Source organism: Marmota monax, unplaced genomic scaffold, assembly GCF_021218885.2.
Source record: "Marmota monax isolate L192 unplaced genomic scaffold, Marmota_monax_Labrador192_F-V1.1 WCK01_AAM20220418_F8-fsc00951, whole genome shotgun sequence".
NCBI lineage: Eukaryota > Metazoa > Chordata > Mammalia > Rodentia > Sciuridae > Marmota > Marmota monax.
In genome coordinates this window covers 96,364-117,403 of record NW_026694428.1, presented here as the reverse complement: position 1 = coordinate 117,403, position 21,040 = coordinate 96,364, and the positions used below count along the sequence as shown (strand labels likewise).

The 21,040-nt window shown below is 39.1% G+C and overlaps 1 protein-coding gene and 1 long non-coding RNA gene across 2 annotated transcripts in view; one reads left to right on the top strand and one right to left on the bottom strand.

Moving 5' to 3' along the window:
- Positions 1-1,811: 1,811 nt before the first annotated feature.
- The window catches only part of LOC124109656 (solute carrier family 28 member 3), a gene marked incomplete at its 3' end in the record, with an annotated part of 75,989 nt that continues 56,760 nt past the window's right edge, over positions 1,812-21,040 (bottom strand). The window contains 10 exon segments of the mRNA XM_058570748.1: positions 1,812-2,009; positions 2,807-2,975; positions 5,230-5,360; positions 8,015-8,140; positions 10,082-10,162; positions 12,357-12,437; positions 15,422-15,499; positions 16,065-16,178; positions 17,539-17,683; positions 20,115-20,304. Coding sequence (XP_058426731.1) covers positions 1,812-2,009; positions 2,807-2,975; positions 5,230-5,360; positions 8,015-8,140; positions 10,082-10,162; positions 12,357-12,437; positions 15,422-15,499; positions 16,065-16,178; positions 17,539-17,683; positions 20,115-20,304 — 1,313 coding nt within the window.
- LOC124109659 (uncharacterized) lies at positions 1,935-5,147 on the top strand. The gene is made up of 2 exons (XR_006857058.2): positions 1,935-2,486; positions 4,491-5,147. It is a non-coding gene; the product is annotated as an uncharacterized LOC124109659 (long non-coding RNA).

Here is a 21,040-nt window from a genome sequence, read left to right as displayed (position 1 = left end):
AAATGCTGCTCCCATCATGACAGCAATGAATGACAGAGGCCACTGAGCTCACATCTCACTATGTGCTCTGTGTGCCTGCCTTTGTCTGGGCTCACCCCCAAACCCAAATCAGTGCTACAGTTCTGTCTCCATTTTCTTAACAGCCTTTTCACAAAGCTGCTTAGCATTGCCAGAACTGGCAGCTCACTTTTCTCATTAGCAAAACTATTTTCTGCTTGCAACTGACAGTTGGGGATAGGAAACATTTCACTTAATTTAGCTTATTGTTTACTTTTGGCAGGAAAACCAATGGTCTAGGTGGCATCCAAATAATGAGAGTAAATGGTCAAGTTTCACTGTGAGGCTCATTGAAGAAAGAACATGTGAGAAACAAAGCCCCTGTCCTATCAGATGTGTGGGTCAAAATGCCCCTGATTTCGAAGTGTAATCAGTGGTCCTGGAGTAGGCTGTTGCTAACTTGTGTAACATGTGGGACACAATTCAATTAGTATGACTGGTCTTTGGGCAGCTGGAAGGGGTGGTGTTGGTGTTGGGGGTGAACAGTATCAATACTTGGGCAGCCTGCTTTCCCTCCTTTGCCTTTTAAAACCCAATATGAACCTGGGACATTAACCACAAGTAGGTTATAGAAATGGTGGTGGTCAAAAATATTCACTATTGCCTGAATGGAAATAGTTTAGTTTCCACTATGACAATTCTATTGTTTGGGGGGTAAGAAGTTGGAGATTCAGCTACAAATACAGCCTCATCCAATTTCCTCATTCCACCAAAGTCCAGGCAGACATGAGCATCTCTTTGTAGGCTGTTGCTCTGAAGTTGACATGATTATGAGGCATTTAAATCAAGGTTTTCAGATCATAGACCTGAGTTTTTTCTTCCCTGTCATCCCCCTGGATGGTAATAATGCATCTTACCATCTCTTGATGGTGGCCAGGCACCATTTTGCATTTAGGCAGTTTCTCAGAGCTCATAAAATTCCTTCCCCTGGAAGGAAGAGGGCTTTGTGATCATTAGACTATGGGCTCCATGAGGGTAGGACCTGTTATAATTTGAATCATGAATGACCCCCAAAGTTCCATATGTTAAAGGTTTTGGTCCCCAGTTGATGGTGCCATTGGGAGATGGTAGAGCCTTTAAGAGGTGGGGTTTTGTGGAAGGAATCTAGGTCATTGGGGGCATGTCTTTGAAGGAGAAATTGGGACCTAACCCCCACCTCTTCCTCTCTTTTTGCTTCTTGGCTCCCATGAGGTGAACAGATCTCCAAAGCAATATACTTTTGTCATGATATACTCAGGCCCCAAAGCAATGAGACCAACAGACTATGGATTAAAACCTCTGAAATCATAAGCCAATATAAAACTTTCCTCCTCAGAAGTTAATCATCTCAGGTATTTTTCCACAATGATGCAAAACTAACAGAACAGTGACTTGTTCGGTACTTGGTCTTGGTATGGAACATATTACACATAGAAGGCATTCAATAAATACTTTTGACTGATTGGTTTCAGTCTCAGCTCATGTGTCTATAGGTTTGTGTCTACAGTCTTCAAAAGTAAACTATCACTGATATGGATGAGTGTTTCTCTCTCCCTGCTACATAAACACACACACATGATTAATTCAATACAGTTGAAAATAATGAAGTGCCATGTACATTATGAACTCCACAAGATTAAGGATTTTTGATTTGTTTTGTTCTCTGGTATAACTCAAGTGCCTGGCATAGTGTCTGATACACAAAGGCACAAGTCACTAGATGACAAATGAATTTAGGTGAAGAAGTACACGGAAAAATCAGAGAATTTACTCACTGACATATATTGCTGAGTGCCATTCACAAATTTAGGTCCAGCCTGTTTCCTCAAATTGATCAATTGTGAGAGTTGCTCATAAGCCACAAATTCATTGAAGAATGTCTTATAACCTATGAGTCTGCCAACCATAAAGCTGTCTTGCCAGTCTACTCCCATCATGAAGGAAAAGGGCATGAAGATGTAGGAGCATATTAGCTGCAAAAACCAGAATATATTTGGTTAGAACAGGCATTTGCTTCTAGTTCTTTTGCCTCATTCTCTCAACAAGATTGTTCCTGAATCCTCTATCTCTTTTAGACACAAGATATCACCTCATATTCTGTTTCCCATCATTATATATCAGGAGTTGTTATGGTTTAAATATGGGTTCATCCTTACCAATACTCCTGTTGAGGTTTGGTCCTCAGTGTAATGCTGCTGAGAGATGGTGGAGCCCATCAGATGAATTAATATCTTTCCCAAGAGAGACTGGATTAGTTTTTTCTGGTATATAGTAGTACTCTAGAGAGTATGTTGTTATAAAGTGGGTGAGCTCTTTTGTCTCTCCTCTCCCTCTCTGCACATGCCCATTTGCCCTTTCTATGTTTCTACTATACAGGGTACAAACAATAGCCCTCACTAGAAGTTGGACAGATGCAGCCACTTGACCTTGGATTTCTAGCCTTCAGAACGGTGAGATAAAATATACTCTTTTCTTTATAAATTACCCAGACAGGCATCTGTTATTGTAACAGAAAGCAGACTAAGACAGGAGTCAAGGCTGGAATTGGGTCCTTTGAAGCAACCTGGAATATTGGGGGTGGAGTCAGGAGCAAATGACTGTCTGGAGGAAGGAGGGTAGTGGGAGAGAGTGAGTTTGGGAAGATGGGGGAAGCCCTCTGAGGAGCTTCTGCAGTTTGTGAGAGTACATCCTGGGTAGTTTGGGAAGGCTGTACACAAACTTAAACAAGGATAGAAACAAAACAGAAAGCAGAAGCATGATGGAATTATACCTCGAAACTCAGCTGTGGGTAATCAAACATGTTTCCAAACCAGGACAGGGCTGAATTCACAAAAGATAACAGGGCCAAGAAGGCAATCAGATTCACAGTGATGTTTGCCACCAGAGGGATAGATGAGGATGCTCCCTGTGTTGCAGCTTCTAGGAGATTCCTTGAATCACTTTATAAAAAGATAGCAATTCCAGAGTTACCACAGATGCAGAAATGGCAGAAACAGACCTCATTTGAGTGAGAGGCAAACATTTAGATCTCTACCTTGGTCAAAATATTCATCTGAATCCCATGAAATCATGATGTTGAATATAGGTGGTGAGCATATTGCATCTAACCATTATCCTTTTTAATATTGTTTTTTCATGATGCTGGAGATTGAACTCAGGGCCTCACACATGCTAAACACTTGTGCAATCATTGAGCTACACCTCCAGCCTCAATATTGCTTTTTAAATTTGGGGCATTTATAATAAAAATTGGAAAATGATTAAAAAGTAGAGGTTTAGAATTTTTAATTGAAAGTAGCTATCAGACAATATTTATAAAATATTCATGGTATAAAGAGTCATAATCTTAGAAGGCCTGTATAGCTGTCACCTCATTTAAGAAATGGAATGTCCCATCACCTTTTGTTATGGTTTGGATCCAAGATGTGGCCTGAAAAGCTCATGTGTTAATGCTGGAATGTTCAGAGGTGAAGCGATTAGATTATGAGAGTTGTAACCTCATCAGTGGTTTAATCCATTTGATGGATTAATAAGTTGAATGGACTACTGGGTGGTCACTGTAGGTGGGTTGGTAGTATCTGGAGGAAGTAGGTTGCTGGAGGCATACCCTTGGGGAAAATAGGTTGTCACTAGTGTCTCTATTTCCTGGATGCCATGAGCTGAATGTTTTTCCTCCACCAGCCCTTCTGCCATGATGTTCTGCCCCAACTTGGGTCCAGAGCAATAGAGTCTGCTGACCATGGACTAAGTGTCTGAAACCATGAACCCAAAATAATGCTTTCCTTCTCTAAGTTGCTCTTGTCAGGTACTTTGGTATGCCTATGAATTCCTCAGTGTGTAATCTTATCCCCTCCCTACTCTTCTAATCTCAGAGGTTCCCGCCTCCCTCAATATTGTTTATCATTCCCTTTCTTTACAATTTTCCCACTTGCTTTATCTCTAAATGATACATCCTACAGATATGCATGCTTGCTAACTTCATAAGTGAAATCATTCTACAGGTTGAATATCTCTTATCCAAAATGTTTGGGACCAAATGTGTTTTGGATTTTGGAATATTTGCATATACATAATGAGATACCTTGGGGATAAGACCCAAGTCTAAATAAAAAATTAATTTATGTTTCACATATACCTTATACACATGGACTTAAAGTTTTTATGTTATATTTTAAACAATTTTGTGCATGAGACAAAGTTCAATGGTATGGAATTTTTCCCTTTAGTGTCAAAAGTTTTAGATTTTGGATTTTATAATTTTTGATTAGGAATGCTTAACCTTTACTGTATTCTTCAGTAACTTTGCTTTTCCACTCACGATATGACCTGATTTCCCTACAAATAAGGGATGACTCTTAGACACATCATGGTCTATGAATCATTGTTTAATGAAATACTTTTGAACATTTAAAATCTTATAGTTTTTCCCACCCCTTTTTCTTTCTTTTTCACAGGAAAAAAGAAGATGAACTTTCTTGTTATATAAAGCAACTCCAGAAATGCTCATCCTATGGCTTTCTAACACCTTTAAACAAAAGCTCAATGAACACTATGCTGTATTTACAATAAGATATATTTATGATGAACAGTTAAAGAAACGTATTGAAATTCAGGTATTTAGAAAGGTTTTCCTGAAGTGTTGAGAAAGATGTTTTTTGGTAAAGTCTAATTACAAGAAATTAAATCTACTTTAATATCATAATCCACTCTGTGCTTTCTCTCTATCAAATTTTTGCTGTTTTGAATTTGGACTTTCATGCTCCAACTTGTGTAGTCATTGTTATGGTTTGGATCTGGAATGTCCCCAAAGGCTCATGAGTTGGAAGCATAATCCCTAATACAATAAGGTGTTTGCTGGATTGCACCATTGATAGCTGAATGGACCACAGGAAGGTGGGACCTAGTTGGAAGAAATAGGTCACTGGGGGTGTGCCCCAGAAAGACTTATCTAGTCCTGAGCCCTTCCTCTCTTCTCTATTTTCCCTACTGTCATGAGCTGAGCAGCTTTCTTCCACTATGCCCTTCCGCCATGATGTTTCTGCCTTGGAGTCAGCTGACCATGGACTGAATCTTCTGAAACTGTGAGCCAAAATAAACTTTTCCTCTTCTAAGTTGTTCTTGTCAGGTATTTTGATGATAGCAAATGAAAAACTGACTAACGCAGTCATTGATTAGGTAACATGTCCCACTTACCCATTTTCCATTTTCATGGCATTCTTGAGGGTTACTTTAGGTTTTTCTGTCTCAGGCCAAAAGAGTTTAGCAACAGCCAATGATGCAGGTGCTGACATAACTGATGCTGTTAATAAGTGGGTGGATGAAACCTGCAATTTCAGAAGAAAGCAAGCAAACAAGCTGAGCTTTATTCTTGTATTCAGAAAAGTGACTCAAAAGCCTTATAGGGAAGAGATGGAACAGGAGTCAATTCTATGCCAAAAAGCAATGCTTCTTTGGAGGTTTGGAAGAGCAACTTTTGTCCATGAGCCAAGCCATGACATCACCCTGAGAGTCAGAGGGACAAAGAAGAGATTCAAGTTAATTGGCCACATTCTTGAAGGAAAAGCACAAAGCCCAAATCTGATCATTTCAGAAGATAAGTAATAGTGAATTTTAAGAACTCTCAAAGAAGACTCCTTAGCCTCTATGTTATCTTTTTAAATGACATATAGTCCCTATAGCCTATATTTCATTTCATCATCAATTTAGATGGGTTATCTGGGGTGGACTGGCATGGAGACAGGATTCCTAATCTATGTAAAGGCATGATATTTCCCCTCTCCACCTTCCTTTTGCTCTCCTGGAATCCTTTGTGTCTTTACACAATATGCTTTTATCCAGAGTCCCTTTGATTCTGTAAATTATTTCTGTTTTCCTTGTGACAAGTTTACTCTTTCTCCTTCCCACTCCACATACTTGACATTGCTTCTGGATTCTCTTCCCTACATTTTGAGAATCCCATATCCAGTGTCTCCCTCTGCATTCCTATAACACCTATCCCATTATTTTCAAGTTAAAGATGGAGTTTCATTTTTAAAAGTTTTTTGTGCATTAAATTTTTACATAAAAGTGGGATTCATTGTGATATGTTTGCACATGCACATAACATGATGATCAGTCTCATTCCCCAAAACCTCTCCTTTCCCTCCATTTCTTCCTCCCCCTGATCCTCTTCCTCCCCCATCCCCTCCATCTACTCTACAGGTCTTCCTTCTATTGTTATTATTTTTAAATTAGTGCACTATAATCATACATAAAGTGGGTTTCATTGTGGTACTTGTAGATGGACATGACATAATTTGACATCATTCCCTAGTACCTTCCCTTGCCCTTTACTTCCCTTGCCCTCTATTCCTTTGGTCTCTCTTCATTTTCATGAGAGCCTTATTTATTGATTTATTTTCTCTGTATCTTCCACATATGAAAGAAAACATTCAATCCTTGACTTTCTGAGTCTGACTTATTTCACTTATCATGATATTCTCCAGTTTCATACATTTACCAGCAAATTACACAATTTCATTTTTCTTTATGGCTGAGTAGAACTCCATTGTGAGTGATATATATATATATATATATATATATATATATATATATATATATATATATATATATCATCTGTTGATGCGTACCCAGGATGGTTCTATAACTTGGCTATTGTGAATTGTACTGCCATAAACATTGTATGCATGTAGCACTATAATATGCTGATTTCAGTTCTTTAAGATAAATACCAAGGAATGGGATAGCTGACCTAGCCCATTTTTAAAGGCAGCATTCCCACAGTAGGGGCAGAGTGAATAATCTAGGGATCCATTCATATTGCTTATCTCTAATATATCCTTCACTTTTTTCTTCTTCCTTCTTTCTACTAGTTGGCTGTCCCCAGCTTGAATGAAGAACCTGGAATGAAACTCACTTGTCTTGCAATAGATCCTAGTCTCCTGAATCACAGAGTGTTGCCTGTACGATTAGGTTTCTCTGACTTCAGGAAAATAGAGACAGGTGTATTAAAAAAAATACCAGCAATTACAAAGACAGGTGCCCTTAGGCACTTTCGTAATTGAAACTCAGAGGATCCCTCTCTGATGGGAGAAAGGAACTGGACAGAGTATAGTTATAAAGACTCAAATCTCATTAAGGAAGACAGCCTGCCTGCCCTGTAGGGCTCTCCAGCAATAATAGCTGGACTTTCAGCATATTAAGTATCAAATTAATGTGTGGCTTATCAGCCTATGCACAGAGCACAATATTGGCTATCACAGCATTCTCCAGACCTACACCGTAGGCCACCAGCTCAAACATGGCTTTTAGTTGAAATCTGAGAAGTTTTAAAAATACTAGTAAATACCAAAAAATTTTACATAAAAGTGGGCTATGGGCCTGGGAATTAGGGTCTTTGAAAATTTATAGGTGATTCTAATGTGCAGTAAGGTTTGAGAATAATGCTGTAGGTCAAGTTTCCAAAAATCTGTTTTGAAAAGGTCATAGAGTAGATAATTGTGGTTTTGCAGGCCACAACTATGCCACAGACAAATAAATAGGAGTACCTTGTTTCTAATAAAACTTTATTTACAAAAACAAGTTATGCTCTGAATTTGGCCAGTGGTCCATAGTTGGCTGACCCCTGTTAAAATCTTTATTAGTAGTAGTAATAGTTTTTAATTTTTTAAAAAACAGTCAAAGTAACCTCATCATATGATTTCTATTGCTGTGGTTGGAAATAGTTCACATTTAGGTGGCAAGAACATGAAAGTGAAGACCCCAAACTCCTTGGGGTCACTACATTCAAATGCCAAAGAAAACTGACCAACTTTTGCCATACTACAAAAAAGACACTCTCTTGGCCTCCTTTTATACTGGCAATGGGAAAGAAAAGAAGAGTAAGAAAAGAAAAAAGAAAGGAAAAAAATAAATGAATAACAACAGCAAATAAAGAAGAGGTTGAAGTTTGCATAAGTTAATTCCAAAACAGTCTTACTCCAAAAGAAATGTATGCACCCAAGACGCTTCCAGCAATTGTAGCGAAGCCAGCAGTCATGATGGCATGGAGTTCTGACTTGGTGATATATGGTAAATATGGTCGGACCAGCAATGGAGACTCTGTCTGAAGAAAGAGAAGGGTAACTGGATTAAATGTGACCTTTAAAATCTTAGAGGAGGTGTGTAATCAGCACCACATTTCAATATAAATCCATGTTTCTAAGAGTCAGCCAACTCTATCAGCATCACTTGAGAATTGTTAGAAATTCAAATTCTCTGACTTATGGAATCAGAAACACTGTGGGTAGGGCCAGCAATTTGTGTTTTTACAAGTCTTCCAAGTAATTATGAGGCATGCTCAAGTTTGAGAATGTCTGCGTAATCTGAGCTCTAGGTCATTGTCATATACAGTCATGGGTAAACCCTGACATTTTTGAAGCTAGTTATAGGGTGCCTCCACCTAGCCTAGGACTGGATTCTATGAGGACTTGGAGTACATTACTAAGGGCTGACCAAGTAACTGCCCAGTGGTCTGGCTCATGGACTGGGGATTTCTTGTGGGCTGTGACTTTTCACCATTTAGTTTCATCTACACAGACTCGACCTGTTTCTGAAGACTTCAGGAAAATAGAGACAGGTGTATTAAAAAAAATACCAGCAATTACAAAGACAGGTGCCCTTAGGCACTTTCGTAATTGAAACTCAGAGGATCCCTCTCTGATGGGAGAAAGGAACTGGACAGAGTATAGTTATAAAGACTCAAATCTCATTAAGGAAGACAGCCTGCCTGCCCTGTAGGGCTCTCCATCAATAATAGCTGGACTTTCAGCATATTAAGTATCAAATTAAGTACTATAGGAGCATGGGTGCAATTTTACAATTTTCTCCTTATTATTTCTAATTGTTATATAAGATTGAATGCATTGAGCCTCAGTTTATAGACTAAATAGTAGTCCAAATACGTGAGCCTTCTTATCCTGCAGGTAGTAGCAATCAACTCAAGATGGTGCCCTAATTAGTCCTAAGATATTTTATGACTGTAATTATTCTAATTTCAACTTACAGGGGAAGGAAGTATGTTTCATCTATCTCCATTAAAGAGCTCCAGGCTGGTGAGCTGGGCTTACCAAGAAGGCTCAATCTGCTTGAAGGAATTGGAGCAGTAGGAAGCCTGGCATTTGGAGCTGTGTTTCACTGGGTGACTCCATTTTCGCTTCAAGTCCAATTTCTCTGGACAGTGGTTCTGGCCAATATTCACCCTTGGCTTCATTGGTGCATTATTCCATTCTCCCTGAAGCTATATATCCTGAGGGATGAGTAGCTTATTACCATTCCTCACTTTTCCACCTCTTAGGAATACTGCTATTTTGAGGGACATCCTTGGCATCAAATTTCTTTGCTTAAATGGACTTTAGGCAAAAGAGCATTTATCCCTGTGATGAATCAAGGAACTGAAATTTGTAGCCTAAAAGTATATCTTTAATGAGAAGGAAAAAAACATAAAGGCATTTTATACTCATGCTCAGCAAAGACAGAATGTTGGCTAGTTTGGACAAGTTGAGAATGAGAATTATTTATACAGCTGCATGGTTGTTGGCAAAAGGCCTTTGTTGGTTTTCTTTACTGCCACAGGCATTGCAGTGTAGAATACAAGTTTCTTACATGTTTGCAGCTTTAAGATAGTGAAATCCATTTGAGGAGATGAGCTGCTTGTTTCTGAAGAGTCAACCAGAAACCTCAACAATTCAATGAACTCAGAAAAGACTGTAGAGAGAATTTGTATATGAGAAGCCCTATGCTTTAATAAAATACCTCGACTTTTGTTTTCTTCACAACTTACAGGAACCCAATTCCATACCAGTGTATCTAAACACTTCGGAGGTATCTTTCTTTCTTTCTTTCTGGAATCTGGACATTGCCAAAATTAAGGGTTCCTTATTACATCTTTTTCTCCACACTAAAAGAAATGACAATACCATGGTATTTTCCTATTCTGTGTTTCAGAAAGAGACTATCCATTTAGTAGATGTCTTGTATTGCTTGCTTTCTTGGTATTGCAACTTACTTGTCCAACAAATATATTGCCAGCAGCAACTAGAGACTCAATAGGAGATGAGCCCATAGTAACAAGCATTATCCATCCGACCTAAAAGGAAGAAAGGGACAAAGTCAGTGATGAACTGTGTGTATATAACAAAATTCAAAGTGGGGTAAAGTCTTTGAACTGGAGTAAAATATTGAGGCCTTCAATAATCATGGGCAGGTTGGTGATGGTGATAAATGTATGTATAAACCATCTAGCCCATAGAGCAGGCTGATCAAATCCTCCTGTAAGGGTGGTAAGTCTGAGTCATTGTATAGACTTTTGAACATTAGACAAATGATTTCTACAGATATGCTTTATAAAAGTAATAAGTGATAATTGTTAACACTTATGGTAGGCTTTTCTGCATTCCAGGCACTGTTGTAAGCCCTTGACCTGTGCAACACATTGAATCTTTACTCTCTGAAGTATGTCCTATATATTATGCCCATTTTACAGAAGAGGAAACCAAAGTACAGAGTAGTTGTTTTGTCATAGAAAGTGGTTTTGTCAACTATTAAACAGTGAGATTAAACAGTGAACGTGGTTTATGGATCTACTGTTTGTACTGGCCTTTTGTCATAATTTGAATCTGAAAAGTCCCCCAAAGCCCCATGTGTTAAAGGCTTAGTCTCCAGACTGTATCACTATCAACTGGTGGTGAAAACTGTAAAAGGCCATGCCTGGCGGGAGATCTTAGGTCACTGCCACTAGGAGATATTGTGGAATCTCAGTCAATTCCTTTCCCTTTTCACATTCTGGTCATCAGGTGAGCAGGCATTCCCTGCCCCAAAGCAGCAAGGCAAATCAATCATGGACCAAAACTTCCAAAACTGTGAGTCTAAATAAACCTTTCTTCTATAGAAGTTGATTATCTCAGATATTTATCATAGTAATGGAAAGGTGACTAATAAACCTTTCAACCAGTGACCATGATACCTATCTCAGGATGCTGACTTCCTGTTGAATTCTATTTCCTTTCTTTCCACTTAGCTATATGAGTACGGTAATTCTTTTTTAAAAAACATTTACTTTTTGATATTATTTATTAGCATGGGAAAATGGCTACATTGAATAGTGGTTGGAAAAGCAAGATGTAAAATGATGTATAACTTCATTGACAGTTATATATAACATTATCTACATGCATTTATGATACAACAAAGACTCTTATGATCATTTTTTAACATATTTGTATTTGTTTTTAAGGCTTTCTCTCTCTTTCTCTGTGAGATTATTTCACACAAGCTCTATATACTTTCTTATTTTTAAAAATTGCTTTATTTTGGTTCTGGTGATTGAACTCATGGCCTTGTGATGTTAAGCAGGGCTTCTGCCATTGAGCTGCATCCCTATCCTTTTTTTTTCTTTTTAAAAAGGCAATTAGTCCTATGCATTTTCCAAAGATTCTAAGCAGATACATATTATCATCAAATAATATTATTACCAGAATTTTAAAAATTTGGATTCTAAATGTGAGTGCAGTAATTCTGAATATATAAACCAATAATCAGGAAATTATGAGTACTGGAGCTCACTGTGATTGCAAATTCTGCTGGTTTTCTTATTCTTTCTTTCTCTCTTTCTCCTATCTTTTCTCTTTCTGGTTATATATTTTGATTTATTTACAGGAATCAAAGGAAGGCTGTGGTTGTCCCTCAAGGCCTGTGTGCACTGGTCTGCTTCCATATGCATCCAAACTAGCTTACAAATATCTAGTTTTCTGATCTGACATGAGAGTAGAACTCAATTACTGGAGCAGCACGAATGAGATTAACTCTTCTTTAAAAAAAAAAATGTGTGCTTATAAAACTGCCCCACCACCAGAGTAAAAAACACTTCACTTTCCTGCTTTAATTTCTCTAGCAACTCTAAGATGAGGCATACCTACTTTGGTAACTTTCTAAAGACAAGTATGTATGAGGCCTAGTGTAGGTAACTGTGAGGAGAGATCAACACCACTTCCCCGTGGCAGGTATTTGACCTCAATTGCTTGGTTAAAGACGTAACTGCTATGGTTTCATGGAGTTATCCAGTGGATTATAAATCAAAGCCCTATTAGAAGACCCTGAGATAAAATTCCTCTTATGGGCACGTGCAGGATTTGGCGTTTCAATGTAATAACTTTGGTGATGGAGGTGAATATTTGTAGGAAGAGAAAGGCACTTTGGAAATGCCTGGATAAAAGGCATTTAAGACTTTGTACCTGAAATAATCAACTCTGCACCTGTCACCTTGTATGTCCCAATCCCAGTACCTTTCTGATGATCCACTGCATCAATCCCATGTAGTATAACATGGACATCACAGTGCTGAAGAAAATCACAATTGGCAAGACCTGGGGATGGGGGAACAGAGTTAGTTATGGGTCAGTGGTGACCCCAATAATATTGCAGGTTTACTATTAGGTCCCCTCTCTGCCTCCTGTCTCCATCAGAGACACCATAACAATGCTGGAAACGCCTCTTGAACTGACAACCCTTTTTACCAGGCAGCTTCCCTCTCTAAGTCCCTTATTCTAATTTCTTCTAGATAGGCTTGAGTGTCAAATTGATTTGACTATGTCCCCTGAAAGTTCAGGTGTTGGAAACTTAATACCCAGATTCATATGTTAATGGCACTTGGAGGTGGGGTTTTTGGGAAATAATTAGGATTAGATGAGGGCGTGAAGGTGGGGCCCCCATAGTGGCAGTAGTGGCTTTATTAGAAGAGAAAAGAGATCTGAGAGCGTTCACTTGCCCTGGCTCACCATCTGATGCCCTCTGCCATGTTATGAGGACCAAGAAGGTCCTGATCAATGCCAGCTTGTTGGAATTAGACTGCCCCCACCTTAAATTTGTACTCTAAATAAACCTTAATTCTTTATAATAATTATCCAGTTTCAGATATTGTTGTAACAGAAGAAAGAAGGCTCAACAAGTATATTTCATAGAAAATGTGACCTCTCCCCTTCTTATTTTATTTTATTTTTAGTTTTAGGTGGACACAATATCTTTATTTTATTTTTATGTGATGCTGAGGATCAAACCCAGTGCCTCATGCACGCCAGGTGAGCACTCTACCACTGAGCCACAACCTCAGCTCCGACCTACCCCCTTCTATGATGAGGTTTTCTTAGAGAAAAAATACTATTTGGGCGGGGGAATTTTGATAGCTAGAGCCACAAACTGAAGGCCACTGGAAAATATTCTCATTGTCCTGATATTAAAAAGACATGAGCTTCATCCCTAATTAGCAGAGTAACCTGGGTCAAGATGAATCGTGAGGCACTTCAGATCCTTATTTGTAGCAGCTGTGCGGTTCAGATAATTCATGGTTGATACTTACACACAGTGCCTCCCATGGAGTATGCATTAATTCTTTTAGCTTTAGAAATAAAAATTATTTTACCTATAGATTTTTGAATCACTAAAGTGGTGACATTTTGAAGACCAGGTTAGTCCTGTGTTAAAGAAGGATGTAACTGGCTAGATCCTATTTCTCTGTTGCTCTTTTGGAACCTGCAGCCTGTGTTTCTACAGGGAGCAGTTTCCACCTACATAGACCACACACAGCTGTGGGCCAGGTCTCTACTCAGCCCCACTCCACCTCAACAATTCCCCACTATTCCCCCAGCTAAATGGCCAGATGATCTGCTACCAGAGACACAGAATGACCAAGGACAATTTGTACAAGATCTAATTTAGAAAAATCTATTAATTATATATACTAAAATACATTTTATGCCAGTATCAGAGCTCACTATGAGCCTCTTATTGGTTTTAATGGGTAGGCAGAACTTTCCTGAAAGCCTGAAGGAGTTAAAGGGGCTCATCCAGGGATTCTGAGTTGGCAGGAAAGCAGAAAGGCCACTGCCCTGGGGCAAGAGAGGAAAAGACAAGGTCTGAAGCACCCTTATTATCTGTATAGCAAGTTACTCCTTCCTGTGGTTTTATTCTTTTTCCAATTCTCAATTCATTTCACGATATAAGCATCTTTCTATCTCACTCTATAAATGCTTGACCCTTCTCAGATAAGGCTTAGTTATCTCAACACCAAAGCATCAGGTCAGCAGCTTTAGAGAAGATTCAGACCTTGATCTGATCATTGTACATTTATACATGTATTAAAATGTCACACCCCATGAATATGGACAATTATTATGTGTCAATAAAAATTAGAAGTAGGGCTGGGGATATAGCTCAGTTGGTAGAGTGCTTGCCTCGCATGCACAAGGCCCTGGGTTTAATCCCCAGCACCACCAAAAAATTAATAAATAAAATAAATAAAAATTAAAAGTATATTTTAAAAATCCAGTGTGGGGTGCAGTGGCATACACCTATAATCCCAGCTACTCAGGAGGCTGAATCAAGAAGATGGCAAGTTCAAAGCCAGCCTCAGCAACTTATTAAGGCCTTAAGCAACTAGTGAGACCCTATTTCGAAATAAAAATGAAAAGGGCTGGAGATGTATCTTAGTGGTTAAGTGGTTAAGTGCCCCTGAGTTCAATCCTTGGTACCAAAAAAAAAAAAAAAAAAAAAAAAAAAGATCTAGCATAAAAATTTGCCTAGCTGAATGGAGTAATTTAGAGGAAAATTTGGAATCTCTAAGGGAGAAAATGTATGAACATTAACACCACAAGAGAGAAAGCTGAAGAAAAGCCCAAATATAACTTTCTGACTCAATATTTGCAGGGACTTGCCAGAAGAGGGTGAATTTTCTGATGCTTGTGGGAACCCCAAGAGGGAATTGACTGTGCCTAGGCAGAGGCCAGGCTGTCTCTCTGTTGATTAGCAGAATGCCAATCCATCAAGATTGCTTCAATAAAGGTTGTACCGGAGCAAAGATGAAAAAGGTGAAGCCTGGGGATGGCTCTGGAAGAACACGGGTTAATGTGCTTGAGCAGCTGTCCCAAACTGCCTGTGACTGAGGAGTGCAGAGTGCAGAGCTGTTACCTGGAAGCCATTGGGGGCCATATGCCCACTCATTGCTGATTGCATAAATTTCTTTCTCCTGAATCTGAAGTTCAAGATACTATCACCCCATAGGATTCTTCATAAATACCTCAGCCAAGACCACCCCCCAACTTCCAACATTTGGATATTTGTGACTTCCCCTAGATATTTCCCTTAATGCTATACAGAAGTAACCTGGTGAAATGTGTGCAATCCTCTGACTTCAGATAACACTGCAAATGCAAAAGGCTGGTGATGTGTTGCATACCTAAAACAAGCCCAGCAATTATATACCTGGTGTTTGGTCAGTTAGGTTTTATCTGAACATCTACAAAGATTGAGAAGCTACTGACAAGACAGGAAGTACATGGAAAAAGTTCAGATTTACCTTAAATGCAAAGAAGTGGTCTGTGTATTTTTCACCAAAGACAAATTTAGCACCAGCATCAGTGTAACCCAGAAAAATCTGATTTGAGAAAGAAAAAGAGATCATTAAAACCACTGAAATGGTCGTTACAAGCCATCGTATCACTAGGCTCTGCAGAGGATGAGAACCATGTCCAATGAATGGCATAGAGCTGTATTTTTAAATTATGTCTGCATAAAGATTTTCTGTCATATCTGACATTAAGTCTGACTCTAGGATGCTAAAGAACTAGCTGAGTGTGGTAATTTGCTCTAGCAAGCCAGAGATAGTACACAGGTGCCACTTGTTACTACTGGATGCAAAGGAAGCTCATTTCTCTGTTTAGAAACCAGCTTATAAGGGTGACATCCCTATGGGCAAGGTGATGGGGGAACAGGGAAAGGGGATGGATGCAGTAGAGAATATAGGTAAGGACAGCAGTAATCATAATTAACTAGACAGATTAATGTATTCCACACAAACAGGTATTTGTCTGATTCACACTATGGAATTAAAATCTGGGTCAAATATTACAGACTTATAAACCTATTTCTGAGATGCCTCAAGGATTACATCCAAATGTTAAAAGCATCTTAAATGTAAAGTATTCTTTTGAAACACTTACCTGAACTTGTGTGCCCAACCAATTGAAAGCAATAAATCCAGGATTAGTCCTTAGAATTAACAGTCCAAGAAGAAATTGTAACCCAATTCCCCAAAAGACAAGTCTCCAGTAAACCTATGCAGAATGACAGAGATATTATCTTATTAGAAAGTTAATGCTGACGTTAGCATAAACATCAAAAGAATCACTGATTTCTTCTTTGGGAGGCCTGAGGAGCCATGAGCAGAGGGTCTTTTGATAGAACCATAGCTTCAAAAGCTTAAGATTGCATTTCCTCTCCTTAAACCTGGGTTTCAAGTCTTTAGTGCTGGTGAGTAACCACTAAGTTCTGATAAGTAACTTAGACACAAAGAGTAGTCTAAGAAGTGTCATTAAAGGAGGAAGGACCTGGCTGTTCTAGTCTTACTGTAAGTATTAGACAAATATAATTACTTCTCCTGCCTGGAAAATTGAAAGGCAGAACATGATTTCTCAGTATGTCTGAGGTTTGTTGATCTGACAATTTTATAAGTGAATTAAATGAAATTCTACCCTATTGAGGGGCTCTTATTTCGCTATAAAATGAACCAATAACCTGTAATGCAGATGTAGGATGTGCAGCAGAAATAGCAATCATCTGTTTTCATTTTTTGGTGGGGAAATGAGCTCTGAAAAGATCTATGGGAGCAAAGGCCCAGTCAGTGGAGATGCTTACCCAAACAGGCCAAGTGATTTGGATCATATCAGGTGAACTTGGCCTCAGATTAATGCTTTTTCCTTGGGTCAATCTTTTAGTCAGAAAATTCTTCCAGGGCTTGCCATCATGATTCATATGTGAGAGCTTCTAGGTCTCAGAATTCTTTTTTTTTTAATATTTATTTTTTGATTTTCGGCGGACACAACATCTTTGTTTGTATGTGGTGCTGAGGATAGAACCCGGGCCGCACACATGTCAGGGGAGCGTGCTACCGCTTGAGCCACATCCCCAGCCCGTCTCAGAATTCTTGCCCATTTCATGAATTACAGGCTGACAGACAAGGATGAGGACTGGATTCAATTGGGGGAAAAACAGTATAAGGACAATTTTTTTTTTTTGGAGTAGAAAGCCTGAATTGCAAATAGAATTTGATTAAGTGCAGGATCAAGTGCAAACTATTAAGTAATTTGTAGTCTTGGAAAACTGAGATCAAAATGAATGTGATTTTCTCCGTATGTATGTTGGATAGAGGCAGGGTGTACATGAGTAGAAATAGGATTTGACAAGGAGAGAATGTCCCACTGGTTGTGTAACTGGAAATTACTGAGAATGGAATGAGATAGTAATAGACAGTACTTTGAAATTTCCAGAAGAAGGGCAACTTAACCACTTAAATTACAGAAAATTAAGAAAAATATTGAATAGTTAAATTCTTTTATGATCATTATTTTGATCATATTTTTCACCTGGGGAGGGAAAACAAAACAAAACAGAAAGTCCAACCAATTTCATACTTACTCTGGTTGGGTACTTGGAAAATATAAACAACAGGATAATGTACATTATGAGTCCACCAAAGGACACCAGCTGCTGTTGGCCCAATTTGGCGGTGTCGAAGATCAGCCAGAAGATGATCGATAGGATCAATAAACTCCAAATCACCCTAAGCAAACAAAAGGGAGGTGTTGGGATCATTTGTAGTGCTAACTTGAGGCTTAAACTGACAAATTTAAAAATGCAGACAAGAGTAACATATCCCGGCAGCAGGAAGCTACACTTTCACATATTGTAGCAGACTCTTTTTGGTTGTGGCTAAAAATGGCAAATAACCCATAAATTAAACAATGTGTCCCCCTCATTCTGCAACTCAGGCCCTTTACCAGCTCACAGATACACAAAGGGATCAGAGAGAAGAAAGGACATTTGGAGAGGAAGGTCTGGCTATTTCTTTAAAATAGCTATCTGGATTCTCTCTACCTTGTCTTTGGGGATAGGTAAGATGTTAGCTTTGTCCCTCTAATGGAGAATTTGAAAGGTGTCCTCTGCAGCTGGGGGGGCCTCAACAGAGCTAAATTGGATGTTAGGCTGGGTTCTGACTCCCTGGGGAGTCTAATGGGCATGACAAGGCTGATTCATTGCTTTGATGGCAGAACCGGAAAGGCTGTTTGCTATGTTGGGACTGCACAATCCTGATTTATTAGGCCAAGGATGTATGAAGTTTCTTGTTAGAATCCTTGGGGGGGTCTCTATGGAGAGAGAGGTCCTGGGAACAACCCAGTAGGGCCACCTGGAAGGAGAGGAGATCCTCTAAAGAAAAGTTGAAGGAAAAGCCTATAGTGGTCACTGAAGGAAGTGCGTCCTAGAGGAGAGTGGGCTTTGGCAATTCATAAGGCCCTTCCTCCAAGGAGGAGGGTCTCCTGCCCAGAGCAGGAAGCCACCTCCCTGAGTTGGAACTGTCCTGGCCTGATCCCTAGATTTGAGGTTGGTAGAGAAGCAGAAAACAAGGAGAAAAGAGAAACACAAGCCAAATCTGGGATGGTAAGATAGAATCTTGGCTGCCTTCCTAGTTTTCATTATTGTATGGGCTGGGACAGCTTCATATTAAAAATACTTCTGGGGTTGGGATTGTGGCTCAGCAGTAGAGCGCTCGCCTCGTATGTGCAAGGCCCTGGGTTCAATCCTCAGAACCACATAAAAATAAGTAAAGAAAAAAAAGGTATTGTGTCCAACTACAACTAAAAAATAAATATTAAAAAAATACTTCTGTAACCATTGGATTATTAACTAAGAGTGGGCAGAAGGGGCGTGAGGTTTTGGCATTACAAAATATGGGATAGATAGTTCCCATTGAATAAAATGGAAAGAATGATGGATGAAAAAATTGTTGTATTTTCATTACAATCTGTGGGTCATGATTTTAATATGTTGGTTAGACAAAAAATAGATTAAAAAAGAAAGGTTTATGCTTATCATAACATTTACAGTAGCAAAAAATTTCTGGATGTAGTAGTGCATGCCTATAATCCCAGTGACTCAGAGGCTGAGGCAGAAGGATCACAAGTTTGATCATTAAGGCTTGGCAACTACTTGGCAATCTACTCTGGTAGATTCAGTAGGTGAGCTATTATCAAAGTATTAAAAAATTAAATGGGCTGTAGATGGAACTCTGTGGAAGAGCACCAGAGCACCCCCTGGGTTCAATCCCCAGTACTGCAAAAAAAAAGGTAAAAAGCAAAAAATTGTAAATAAAATAAATGTTCAACCATAGAGGAACTAAAAAAAAAATCATGATTGAATGTATTTTGTAAATAAGATAAATAAGTTGTATTAGGAATATGTATAACTTGTGGGGCTAGGGCCATAGCTCAGTGTGTACAAAGCCGTGGGTTCCATCTCTAGTGCCACAAAAGCAAACAAGCAAACAAACATACACCACCCCCCCAAAAAAATAACTTGCGTAAGAAAATGGTGTTGGCCAGGGGTGTAGCTCAGTGAAAGAGTACATGCCTATTATGTACTAGACTTGGTTGATTCCCAATACTGCAAACAAAACAAAACAAACAAAAACCTATATTTTTCATTTTGTATTTATGAATAAAGTCTTTAAACAGGTACTGAGATTAGATTTCATGTTGCTGTTCCCTGACCCATGCCAGGACAGATCCTACTAATTGACCCTGAGGCCATGCTATTGAAAAGTGCTAGGAAGACCTAACACTATTGGTGCAATGACTAAAACCTGTACTATCTTATACTCTTAACCACTTTTTGATATGTAGGTGTCTCTCTAATGCAGTACTTGGAAGGTTATTAAATTAATGTTTTTTTGGACCACATTTTATCATTCAGTATAACTTGAAATTAAGGCTACTGATTGTAGGGATGCTTGAACACATTTCAAACGAGTCATCATCTCATCTAGGCCTTGATTTCCTATTTGTAAAATGAAGGCATCATAATGGATTGCTCCCAAGGTTTGTTTCTAGCTTCAATATCCCATAAATGAGGAAGCAATTTTAGAACAAATTTTTGGAATTGTGTTGGAAAAAAAGAATATCTCTCTTAATTGCAATAAGAGAAGCAATTGCATTTACCACTTCAGCCAGAACCAGTGGCTGTTCAGCAGCATTTTGCCTGGGGATATGATCTCATCAATTCGATGTTCATATTTGGCCATCAAGTGATCCCAGACAATGAAGAAGATGGCAGCCACGGTGATCCCAAAAAGAGGAAGCGCTCTGTGAAAATTCAGCACACAGGCTGCAATCACCAAAGCCAGGTAACCTGTCCAGGAGGCAAACACAGACTATGACCATCACTGAAGCCAGCTGGGCCCCAGCTTCCAGCCTTGATCTGGCGAAGGGGAGGTTTAATCAAGAACCAGTGGTACTTGGAATTGAACTCAATTTTACGTGGGTACTGGCTCCTCTGGGGGAGGTTATTATTAACTTATTTATTTCAAAACAAATCCCTACTATTCGCACCATGAAGTCTAGGAGGAAATGTGGAGGGGCTTCCTCTTCCCTTTTGCCCTTCTACTTGTCCCTAATCCTTTGGCTAAAGAGAAGCTCTACCTCGATGTTAGCCAACTCCCTCAATGAAGAGGACTGTCCAGACTGCAGCCTCACTGCTTCCTTCCCTCCCACAAAAACCCCTGGTGCCCAGAAACCAAGAAAGATACAACCTTGAGGACCTAGGCCTTCTGGTTTCCTCAGGGCTGGCCTTGAATAAACCTGATTTCTTTTTGCCAACACTCATCTCTCCAATATTAGTACCCAGTGAGAGGCAGCCCAGATACTTGATTCTGGTCACAGAAAGGGTATTATTTATTTTCTTACAGACTTTAATTCTTGAATCCTGATGCTCAACGATTTAGCTTCTCTCTTTTTACTCTCCCGCCGTCCCCATTCAGATTCAGTAGGTGAGCTACTATCAGAAAAAGTTTAAGTATTAAAGCAACACTGGACAGAGAGGTATTGGTTTTCTAGGTTTGCAGCTTAGAATTGGCCTAAGCTTGAGT